This window comes from Sinocyclocheilus rhinocerous, unplaced genomic scaffold (assembly GCF_001515625.1).
Source record: "Sinocyclocheilus rhinocerous isolate Xijiao unplaced genomic scaffold, SAMN03320098_v1.1 scaffold1579, whole genome shotgun sequence".
Classification (NCBI taxonomy): domain Eukaryota; kingdom Metazoa; phylum Chordata; class Actinopteri; order Cypriniformes; family Cyprinidae; genus Sinocyclocheilus; species Sinocyclocheilus rhinocerous.
In genome coordinates this window covers 79,692-92,266 of record NW_015632470.1, presented here as the reverse complement: position 1 = coordinate 92,266, position 12,575 = coordinate 79,692, and the positions used below count along the sequence as shown (strand labels likewise).

At 38.9% G+C, this 12,575-nt stretch overlaps 1 protein-coding gene across 5 annotated transcripts in view; it reads right to left on the bottom strand.

Annotated features, from left to right (window-relative positions):
• LOC107742481 (casein kinase I) overlaps positions 1–12,575 on the bottom strand; it is a 30,700-nt gene that overhangs the window by 14,961 nt on the left and 3,164 nt on the right. For 4 of the 5 annotated variants that reach the window (XM_016555452.1, XM_016555453.1, XM_016555454.1 and 1 more), the window contains 4 exons: positions 6,980–7,106; positions 6,795–6,893; positions 4,432–4,515; positions 678–817 (listed from right to left, as the gene is read on the bottom strand). In XM_016555452.1, the coding sequence (XP_016410938.1) occupies positions 678–817; positions 4,432–4,515; positions 6,795–6,893; positions 6,980–7,106 (450 nt within the window). The remainder of the gene's footprint in view (positions 1–677; positions 818–4,431; positions 4,516–6,794; positions 6,894–6,979; positions 7,107–12,575) is intronic. The other variant, XM_016555456.1, reaches the window with a different exon arrangement.

Below are 12,575 nucleotides of genomic sequence, written 5' to 3'. Positions count from 1 at the left end.
TAAAATGCGCTGCACACATCTGAATATTTGGGTTGAACTGTTCTGGAACAGTGTTGTAAATAAAACTTAACCACTGATTTCTAGTTGTGTCCTCTTTTGGAAGACCAAACTAAGTAGTTTCGCTTTCACAACAAAACACACAGCATCTCCACGACATGGCGGCGGCAACAACACTACAGTGAGAATCAAAGTTACGCCTTCTTTCTTTGCGTATACATTTGGGCGGTGTTATGCAAATCTTCCCACACCGTGACGTAGACATGTGGGGGCGTATTTAAACGAGGAGTCTAGGAGGGCGTGGACGAGTCTTAACTTTTATAAAGAATATCTCTTTGGGTTTGAGACTTTAGTCTTTGCAACTGTAGGGATCTTATCGATTCACGAACAGCTTGTAACACGCCAAAGAGAAAGGAAAACTAGAAATCGCATCATATGACCCCTTTAAGAAATTAACACTGATTCCGCACGTGTGCATTAAATTAAAAGTGAAAATAAATGTATCATTTTACAAAAAATTTCCACTTTAATTTCAACAGCAAAAATGGTGTTCTTCTGAACTGTCAAAATATTTTTTCAAACCATTACAAATACTACGAACAGAATAATTTGTCTGAAATTTGCAACATGGATTGGAGCACAATGGGCAAAAATTGAATAATTTGAGCAGGAGTGCTCACCTCTGCTCGATGCCTAAGTGTGCGTTGATACTGGCATAGCGAGCTGTGCCTGTGAGATTTTTGTCTTCTCTGTAGGGTATGTGCTGTCGTGTCCTGTTGTCTCGGTATTTCTTGGCCAGACCAAAGTCGATGAGGAACAACTATACAAATAAATTGAAAAGAGAAGCACAAACACAGACATTTCATTTTTAGAACTGACTATAAACAAGAAACACACACACACACACACACACACACACACACTTCAGTCCACAAATTCATTTTTCATTTTCTTCCAACTTCCTCCTGTGAGCTGTCTGACCTATTACCTGGACCTCAGAACAAAAACTATACATCTAGCGGCTGTAATCAATGAAGCGATGGGGTCAGAGTTAAAAATGAAAATGAAGCTTACTGGGAAAGGAAACACACCATTTATCCAAGCAGAGATGTAAGAGTCAGCTCTAAGAGCCTGTCATTGACCGAAATATCATTCTCATTAGTGGAAAGCCACTCAGATCCTGTGTCCCACACACACACACCTACAGGACTCAGCCCAGCAAAAGCGCCTCACCCAACTGGTTTTTCACTGAGGCAGCAGCCATATTGTAACGTATCCACTCAGCCGCGCCACTGTTTGCTTGGCTCAACCAGGGATTTGAAACATATTTCCCTCGTCAAGACAATTAGTTACGCCAACCATGCAATTCCACTTCTATTAGAGGACAAGTCAGGAGAAAAAGCTACAACCAAAGCTTACTAGAAATTCACAAACATTTTATGATTTACCTCTTGCTCAATAACTTCTCTTTTAATATGTGTAAAAACAAAACCCTGGAAAACAACACACTGCAGCAAAGACACCTTTAAAGAGCATCCATCACTGGAAAACAGCTTAGACTTAAATGTATCAAGAACCCACCACAATGATTATAAAGTCTGTGCACTACACTACATTATTATTAAACAAAGTAATTATTAGAACAATTCAGATGTCGGCATTTATAAATCTTTTTGCAAAGGCTCAGGGATTATGGGGTGGATAAAACTATCATGTTACTGTTTTACAGATCAGCTATAATCTATAATATGTTACGGTTTTACAATATGGTTTGGAAATTTGACTGTTAAACTTAGGTCACAACTTCAAAATGTGGTTAGAAGAGCTGGAAAAATAATTGGTATGTGGTCTCCACTTTCTCTTCAGGACATTTTTGAGAGGTCTGTTAGGAAGCAGAGTCTTTAAATTATTGGTGACCCAAGCCATATTCTCCATAAGGAGTATGAGCTAATGCCCTCGGGCAGGAGATATAGGGTTCCAATCTGTAAGCTGAAAAGATACAAATTTTCTCTAATTCCATTATCTGTCAAATTATTGAATAAGTGATTGAAATTGTTGTGTGGGTGAGGGTAATGTGATGGGTAACATGTAATGTTGGTGTATTACTAGGATTGTATAGGAATTATATATGTTTTGCAATTGTGTAATATTTTATTTTTTTTGTATGTTTGATCTGCTCTCCCGGTTGCCTAAGACAAATTTCTCCTAAGGGAGACAATAAAATAGAAACTTAAACTTAACGTCAGTCTACATTAATCGACACATTCTTAGGAAATAGTGGGTTCGCAGCGAATTATCAGAACCATTTCAGTAAGACAGTAATATCGTGCTTTACCTGGAAACCTAAAGCTGGACTAGGTATACATCACATATTAGGAATAAAACGATATTTTGAGCACTCAATTGAAAATTTACACATAACGTATCAATCGTACTTGCAGGTTGTGGTTCGGAGAGTCTAAATTAAGAAAATTAGAAGCCAACGAAGATAAAAGCCAAGATTAGAGAAGCAGTCCTTGGTTAAATGACAAGAACACAACAAAAGGTTCAAATTGTATTTCTGTTTTGATGATAATTAAATTTTAAACGATAATAATAACCGTCAGGGCATTTTATCGTGATTTATCGTGAAACCGGTAATCGTTCCATCCCTACCTTGAACACAGCGTCTTCTAGTGCTGTGTTCGATACGACGATGTATCGTCAGAGATTTGACGATACAAGTATCGATACAGCTGGCCCTGTATCGATACTGTGGCACGTGTGCAGCAGTGGACCGCACTTAATTTGAATACAAGAACAACGTTTAAAATTGAGCAGAAAAGTGCGAGGTTTCTAAAAAAATAATGAATAGAGCATAATATATAGGCTATAATAAGGTTTAATCTGGCCGCAGAGGAACACAACTGGGTTGCCTGATATAAAGAGACGTCATCCCCGAAACAGTTTTAGCTTGCAGTTTAGCGATCTCCACTTCAATATTCTATTTTCGTAAAAGTGTAATTCATCAAGTGTTCATTTATGAGAGAGAGCGAGAGAGAGAGAGAGAGAGAGAGGGGCTGTGTATGCATGAATTACCACCATTTTGCCGCGTTTCTCTATTAACAGTGAAGCTGTGGCTTTAATTCCTTTAGAAACAACGATGTTACCAGCTCCTTGTTGAGAAAGATAATGTAGCTCATGAGCTATTAAGCCATTTAGTTGATCAAATTGCAGGGCAGCGCTAAAAAGTTTGTTCCTGAATGACGACTCGTTAAGGCGATTTAGAATCGACTCTCTCTTCTGAGAGACAATATCTTTATTTATCATGCACTTTTTTGATTAACAACTTTGTAGACTTTTCATTTAAGCATAGCTATGTTATAAACTGCAAAAGAGATATTTTTCAAAAACCTGCTCATGAACCATATGACCTGCTCTTTAATGATAAAGAAGAAGCATTAAATAAGAAGTGGCCAAACTGATTTAAACATTTTCAAATTGAAATAGCCGGAGGTACAAGTACTTGGCCATTACTGAAAAAACCCACACAAACATTTAATATTTTGCTATTTTAACTTCCTGTCAGTGCTTTGAAGATGACTACAAATAGATGTGATGCCAACAATCTTTGGCTTCAGGAGCTGAGTACCAAATGTTACATCTTATTTTATTTAGCTGAACTGAACATTTAAATAAAGAGGAGCACATCTCTCAACAACACTACAAGAACATGCAACAATTTAAGCAACAGTTTAAATACCAAGTGTTTAAAAGGTCAACCCGGTCAATACCAGGCCACAATTTTCACGTGGCTTGTTGGGCAATTAGTTGCAGGCTAGCAACATTCTGATGGCATGTTCCAACGTTAGGTGGCTGGTTCGGGAAAACAAACCTCGGTGACACAAAGTGCTGCTGACAAACTGAAAGATGCGTTCTGCAACAAGAACAAGCACCCAATGCAGTGAAACTAGGCCAATCAAATTATTCTGTCAAAAAGTCCTTTATTAAAAATCAGAGTACAGCACTGGGCTTTGTCTATCTGCAACAACTCTTTAAATGGAAAGCAGTGAATTCTCAAATCAAATAAGTCAAGTCAATTCTAGCACCGAAAATAAAGTAAAAAAAAAAACAAACAAAAAAACTACAAGTTAAAATTGTATGTTGTGACAGAATAATTTTAGAACTGACTAGGACTGAGAACAATCAGCTACTTCTTCCCGAAGTCCTTCACCCGCCTGTACAGAGATCCCTTCAATCTGGATTAGGAGTTAAATCTCTAGTTCTGTTTAGCATGTGTGTCTGGTTTAATGCCAACAAACCCTAATGGTTATTGTTGAAAATCGAAATTAAAATGGAAAAAGAACTCCAAAAGGCAAAAATAAATAAATAAAATAAAATCATCAAATCAAAAGAATTTTGGGCGATTATTAGGAGGTGGTTGTGGTTTCAGACCTGGTTTAATCCTGAGAAAGATGGGTCCTGAGAAGAACTAACAGCCAAGCTTCTTTTCCTCTTCCCCACTGGAGAGTCTAAACACTGAACAGACAATAGAGGGTGCAGTGCATCAAACAGTATTGCTGACAACCGGAGACGGCCAGCGCAGACAGGCAACACCAAGGCTCAGAAAAAGAACGCGAGGAGGAGCAGAGGGAGGGGAAGAGAAAGCCTAAGGCAATCCTTCATCCACCAGCAAGCGTCCTAGCTCAAACTCAGAGGAGGCTCTGCTAATGGCAGACGTCTTCCCATAAGCCCAGGCTCAGATACTAGCTGATAGTTGTTGTTTTTTCAGACCATATAATGCACGGCCCGCTTGCCTCATCAGTTCTCGAGCCATAGAGGCAAACTGTACATGGCACCTCTGGCCGCCCAACCCAGTGATCTTCCTCTCATCTACACTAATTGTTCCCAAGCCTGATTCTCTTTTTTGACTTTGCCAAGACTTTATCCATAAACATTCAGCAGCATTTAACACTAGTTGTGCCATACAGCATTTAACAGCTAAGCCCACCTTAGCATGGGGCGAACGAGACAAATGGCACAACTAGGGTTAATAAGGGCAAACTCTAAAGGCCATTCACTACAATGGGCACTTGTTTTAATATTAGGCATGAGAAGCTTTAAGAACAAATGCAACAAACCAAAACTCAGCCCCACCCCTTTAAAAGTCCTGTGAAGGATAAATATTACATTTCGTGTTTGACAGATCACTGGACCACCTACAGTAAGGAAGAGGCTAGAATACTTTGGCGTGTAGAGAGGCCAAATCAGGTAGGGATGAAGCTCTGAAGAACAAAACAAAAAAGCATGCAGTTCAAGAGGTGCATGACTTAACCTGCATGTTATTGCAAAAACAGTTTGAGTTTAGTTACAAACGACAAGATGGGACAACTTCGGAGGAAGTGACATTGGAGACTTCAATATAGCAGCCCAGGGTAAAGCAACAAAACAAGCTATTAGTTAACAATGGTGCCGAGCTGAGTACGGTTATCCGCAATGTGACAGAAGAGTGGGGGACTGTGCGATGAGAATATGTCAGACTTGAAGTAGGCTGTAAAATGAAGGAATATCTGGACCTGAACTTTCTAAGTAAATCTAGGAAAATAATACTGCATAAAAGCATAAACAATGGCCTCTCAAAAACTTCCATTTTTAAACTGACTCTCATGTGGAACTGATGTCTCCTGTTGGCCTCCACCATTCATGGTCAAGACATTCACATGCTTTACTCTTTCTCCAAGTTAAGATTGTTAATCTTGAAAAATGTTTTACTGGGGGCTGGATTAAGAGTGGTAATGATCATATGAGAGATGTAAGCAGAGAGCAATGAATAATGCGAGAGAAAAGGCCTTTTAATTCCTCACTGAAAGAGAGTGAGTTTTTGCAAAGCAATAGCTAAATCAGATCTTCTCGCTTCACTTCTTAACTACGATTTTTTTTCCAGGGTGGATGTCGACAGCTACACATCCAAAAGCAGAGCGTGTGCATCCATAGTTTTAGTGAAAACGGTGACAATTTCATGTGTATGTATCAAAATAAAAGCTTGAGGCTGGCATTCACACAGACACACAATGGTAAACATTTATTCCAGACAGCACTGCCAAAAATGGTAATACAGGCTTCACTGAAGTACCAAAAAGTACCAGAATTTGTAGTGGAAACTGATCTGAACTGTTAGACGACCATCAGAGCTTGCACTTGTAGGTCATTGTTTTATTTTGCACATGATGCTTTAAATTTGCCAAATGTTGCCTGTCTGCAAGGGCTCAAAATTACGAGTTATCTGAAACAAAATACAAATCAGGCAACTTCTGTACATTTGAATAGAGAGAAATAAAAGAGTGCAAAGCACTTCAATGGCTCTTAATCGAAGGGAGAAATAAAAAATAAAAAAATAAATAAAAATAAAAAAACAACACACAACCACAAGTCACATATCACGCACAAGTTCCATTTGAGGAATGAAAGACATACAATCCATGTCCACATATGTCCACAGCCCAACCGTCAAGTGATACTCGAACCATTGATAAGTTAAGCTGTAAACATTGTGTCTAAGGACTCAATGCGGTTTTAATTCTCTGCTCCTATGATTTCCCACCAAACATTCTTTGTAGCACTCAACCATCCCGAATCAGCAGAGCAACATCAAACAGAACTATCACAGGCTCTCAAGCCAGTGTTTGTCCATGAGAAAGTCTCAATGTAGCTGGAAACCTTAGTGATCTGCAGTCTTATTCGCAGTCAATCCTCCATGTCACTTAAATCTTTAAATTGACTCTCTTTCTCACATAAATAGGGAAATGGTGAAAGTTTACCTTATTACAGTGACGGCCAATACCCATTAAAAAGTTGTCTGGCTTGATATCTCTGTGGATGAAATTTTTTGTGTGCACATACTCGATTCTGCTGATCATCTGTAGAAGCAGAACAACCAGGTTAAGATCGTGCCTCAGCACCATTAAATGTTTGCTATTAAAAGCCCGAGTTAACCATTCATTACCTGATCTGCAAGCATTAGGACAGTTTTCATTGTGAATCTGCGGGAACAGAAGTTAAAGAGATCCTCCAGACTTGGCCCCAGCAGGTCCATCACTAGGACATTATAGTCCTTTTCTTGGCCATACCACCTGAAAAACAGCATCACATATCGATGAACACCAACAGATGACAACAGGAATGCATGACAATTATTACAAAAGCATGAAAATGATGAAAGCTATGCCTCTCAAAAAGAGCAGATCCTTTAGATCAATTCAGTGATGCACGATACTGCTCAAGTTTACTAGATGAGATATTAGCGCAAGCAAATTACAATTAAATTAAAACTAGAGGTCAACCGATAGTGCATTTCACCAATACCGATAGCTCTCAGCCTTGACAGCAAACATACTTGACAGCGGAGCCTTCAACCGCTCCAGCAATGGACGCATCCCAGAAAAACTAATCAAGAGGGATTTTTGCCAATAGTTCTGGCAATTGACTATCCAAGCGATTAATCGGCAAAATCGATCAATCGGTCGACATCTAATTAAAACACTATTAAAAATGAACATAGCTGACTAAGTTATATTGAGCCAATAAAGCATGAATCTTATCAGTTAAGGAAAAGTTGGGAGTTACACGGCACACCCTGTGGACAATAGCATCCAATATATCCAGCTTAGTGACTGCATGTAGAGTCTGCAGTAACAACTATAACATGTTCTTTTTTGCCCCTTCAAGACAAAAAAAAAAAAAAGTAGAGTATTGAGGCAGTGCTAAATTGTTTATGGTATTCAAAAAATCAACTAGGTGGCTCTTACAAATATTTCACCTTTGACAACAAGATACACAACTTAGCAGGTGGAGGTTCAAAAGAGTTAGTTTTAGAGTGAACACATTTCTACAGCAGTCGCCAAGCAACCATAATGCTAGAGCAGTGTTTCTCAACCCTGGTCCTGGGCGCCCCCCAGCACTGCACATTTTGTGTGTCTCCCTAATCAAACACACCTGATTCAACTCATTAGCTCATTAAAAGAAACTCCAGGACCTGAAATGGGTGTCAGATAAGGGAGACATACAAAATGTGCAGTGTTGGGGGGCGCTCAGGACCAGGGTTGAGAAACACTGTGCTAGAGAGTCTGCTAAACAAAGACGTATTGAGAAGACACAAGGTGCAGCAGTAGACTAGTGTTTATTCGGTCATCTGTGCCAGCAAACCAACATCTACCATTTCACAATGACAATAGAAAATGTACTTTGAACCACAAACTGGCTCCTAATCCTTGTGATGGTTATATCGCAGAAGCAATGACATCCATGCTAACTGCTGATATAAAAACAGTGAAAACGGTTTTGTTGATAATCAGTTTTAGGCCTTTTCATGTAAATGTACAATTGTGTAGGTCTTGGTGACATCCTAAAATACAAAATCACCAGCAGAAATAATGAAGAATCAAAGTGGTTAACATTTTCCCATAAGTTAATACCAAAAATACTGTAAATGTATACTATGAACCTAAAGCCCCATTCACACCAAGAACGATAACTATAAAGATAACGATATTAGCATCCACACCAACAAACAATATCGTCTGTTTATTCTAAGCACACGCACATCTGCCGCTTTAAATTCTTGAGCTCGTTACAGCAGGATGGATTCTGATTGGCTGTCAATTTTTTATCGTTCATCAGCTGGAGAAAAATATTTTTAAAAGTGATTCCAACTATATAGTTTCTCTTTGTCTTTATCGTTATAGCTGTGGTGTGGACTCTGCTATTCTTTAATATTTAGAAAGATTTTTAGAACTATATCTTTATCGTTATCTTTATAGTTATCATCTTTAGTGTGAATGGGCCTTAACCCGAAAAAACTAATGTTTCACAAGTATAAACTCATTCACAATGCTTACAGTACATATCAACAGTGATCTTTTGCTTACGGAAACTACAGGCCTCTCTGTGGGACACTCATTTCCTCTTTTCAAAGCAAAACTAAGGGGAACGCTGAACAAAACAGTGTAGTTTGCCTGAACATTTTAACTTTAATAAACTGCCTTGTATTTAATCACATAGAGGTATTGGTGTAAATGATAGAGGAGAAACAATAATGTACAGTATGTGGAAAATAATGTGTTTTTTGAACTTTAAACCGCATAAACACATTTCATTACACCAAATACACAAAATAATGTTCTTTTTAGCAGCATCATATGACCCCTTTAAATAAAGTGAGTAGACACTTTCCTGTGATTGAGCTTACATAAAAGACTTAAGATCACACAAAGCTCTTTTCTTTCATTAGCAAAGGCAGTGAGTGGTTTGAGGGAGTGTGGGGGAGGGGATCTCGTATGGCAGGTTTTCCCAGATCTAGTAACCAGCCACTGAACCCAGTACTTTTACGCATCTTTTCTACTGGAAACTTCAATTGATTCATTAAACCAGTTCAAGCCAAAGTGGCACAGAAATATGAGAAATGCACAACCAGTTTTTTATCACAAAAAAAAAAAAAAAAGTAGTTTAAGTAGTTAAGACACTTTTTTTTCTGCATTCAATCCACATAGCTTAAAAGGAGTAGAGTTAATCTAGAAGGGAGTTTAATATGCTATACTTTTTAGTTATAACTAATGGCTGCACCTGGACTTGTCCAAAATCCCTTTAAGGCAAGTCATGTCACTCGGCAGCCATCTTTGAAACGCCTCCCGCTCTTTTGCGCAGAAGGCGGGGCTTCGTTCGATAGAGCGGCCATATTGAGCATTGCATTTTTCCCCATTTAAAACTATACGAGTGACACGTCTTGGGTATTCTAAAGTCTTTGACTTGTCCTTAAAGTGTTCGGTAAATCCATCCATCCATGACAGGGGTTACCCAACTCTTAACTGCAGAGGGTTAAATAACTAACTAAGGCCTAACAGTTCAGATTTCTAATCATCCAAGCTGCTGTCAGCATGAGATGCCATAGAAATGGACACCCAAATGCTATCTGTAATGGCAGTTCATTGATGGCAAAGGCAGGGCATTCGTATTCATACAATTACCTAGGGAAATCTTCTGACAGCTGGATTGGTTTACTAATGGCGCTTTTCCACTGCATGGTACGGCACGGTACTTACTGAACTGCAGTGGAAACGCAAACCGTGCCGAGCCGAACCGTGCCGTGCCGTACTGAGCCGTACCGAGCCGAGTCGTACCACGCAGTGGAAAAGCACCATAAATTATATACTACGATCAACAAAGGAATTAGAAACTAATGAGCAACAAAAATCATGGCTGATGAAGCACTTATGTTGACTTTAGGAAAAGAAGCAGTTAAGAGCAAACTATTTGGTTTGAAATGTTGCAAGAAATTAGGTGCGGTCACATTTACCACTGTCTGGTGAAATTTCGCAGGCAAATTCCAGTCATTTCAACAGAAATACAAGCGATCAGGAATTTCACGCGAGGACGAAACAGTTCCATACGCAGGATAGGCTCAGGTTGGTCATGTGACTCATTATTGTGAAATAAATTAAATATTAATATAAATATAATATATTAATAGAAGCAAAGTTTAATAGAAATATTCACTAAATCAATATAGTGTTACAGATCATGTTATTTGTCCCATGTAGTAGCCAGACCATTTTTGCGCCAGCAAGTAATGCCAGCCTTTTCCATCATATAGCCTACCACCACAAGTATACTTTAGACCTGTGGAAAACAATGAGATAAGTAAAAAATTGTAATAAACCAAGCTGCTATTTCTTATTGATTTGACATCTGCAGCAAAGTTAATTTTTAATACATAATTACCACAGTAATTCGGGTAGACAGAGCCAAGAGCGGAGGTTTATAAGAATTGAAAAAAAACAAAACTGAAAGCAGATAAAGACTTATGTCAGGTCGCCAGGCTAATTAAAAATGAACATATCTGAAATATTTATTTTTGTTTCAATTTTACAGTTTAGATCTGCAATGAAAATAACATGTGAAAGTTCAGGGTTGGTAACCTCTTCACAGCAAACTACCATGTAACTTTTATCCAAATATCCCAGGATGAGGGTTAAAAATGGTTATTACATACTGCATACTAGGGCTGTGCGATTCATCGAAATCGTCATAAAATCGCGATTTGAGCGTGCGCAATTTCTAAATCGCTTTACAGCACGATTTTCTGCGCCCCCGACCTCCTGCGCAGTATGCTATCCGAACCAATCAGAATGCAGCGCACCTGCGTAACACCAGGTTCACACACTCCGTCTGTGGAGCGTATTTTTTCCGCGCCCATGTTAACGGATCAGAGCGTTCACACTGCATGCGATTGCGGTCCAGCAGTGTGCTCCAGGAGCGGTGCGTCTGCAGCAGTCATGTTGCAATCGTTTCCGCACGGAGTCTAGCATTATTCGCGGTAAAAATTAACCTTGATTGACACGGAAATTTAGTAATTACACCATGAATGCGTGAATATGTCTATGAAAGATTGTATTACTGTACTGTGATAAAAGAGAATCACAACGCTGAAAAAGCATTTTCAGAAACAACCTTTGGATTTGAAATCAAAATAATGGATAAATGTTGTGTTTGTGGTAAAAAGCCACGGATCAGGAGCGGGCTGCAAACGCGTCCTGTGCGAAAGCAAACTGAGTCCATGCTGCTTCTGCACCGCATACACATAGGCTGTATACGCACTGCAGACGGAGTACGTGTGAACTTTGCGCAACAAATCTAGTTCAACATCCGAGGCAACGCCACAAAGAGCTCTATGACCAATGCATGGCAAAAAAAATCCCTGGACACGGGATTTTTTTCCCCCTGCCATATGTCTATTCTAGAGACATTTTGTTACACCTTTACTTAGTGATTATTTTGCCTTATGTCTATTCTAGAGACATGTTACAGCTTCTTGATAAAACTCTAATTAGTTTTCTTTTGGAAATATGTTTCAAATTCACACTGAATGCATTTATGACTGTAAAGCATGTCTGTGTGTCAAAATTGTGATTAAAATCGAAATCGCAAAATTGATCAAGAAATCGCGTTAGGTTTTTTTTGTCCATATCGCACAGCCCTACTGCACACCATCAATAGTTTATTTAAAGGGGTCATATGACGTTGCTAAAAACAACATTATGTTGTGTATTTGGTGTAATGCAATGTTCATGCGGTTTAAGGTAAAAAAAAAAAAAAAACATTATTTTCCACATACTGTACATTATTGCCCCGCCTTTCTGAAACGAGTCGATTTTTACAAAGCTCATCATTCTGAAAAGCGAGGTGTACGCTGATTGGTCAGCTATCCAGTGCGTTGTGATTGGCTGAATACCTCGCTGAATAAGCGTGTGACGGAAATGTTACGCCCCTTACCATACTGTGATGCCATGTACCGGCACGATGAGACAACAACAATAAAACCCATTACAAACAAGGCATTTGTTGCGTCCAGTGGGGACATGATTACTGATTATAATGACTTATACTGTCATAATAATTTTTACGCGTTGTGTTGCGTATCGCGCTGTGTAAACATAAAACCATGTCTGCATTTGTGATCGAAGAAACGAAAAACAACAAGCGCTACTCTACACTGCTCAAAACTTGCGTTTGAATCGTCAGTGGCAAATTCTTTAAATATAAAAAAA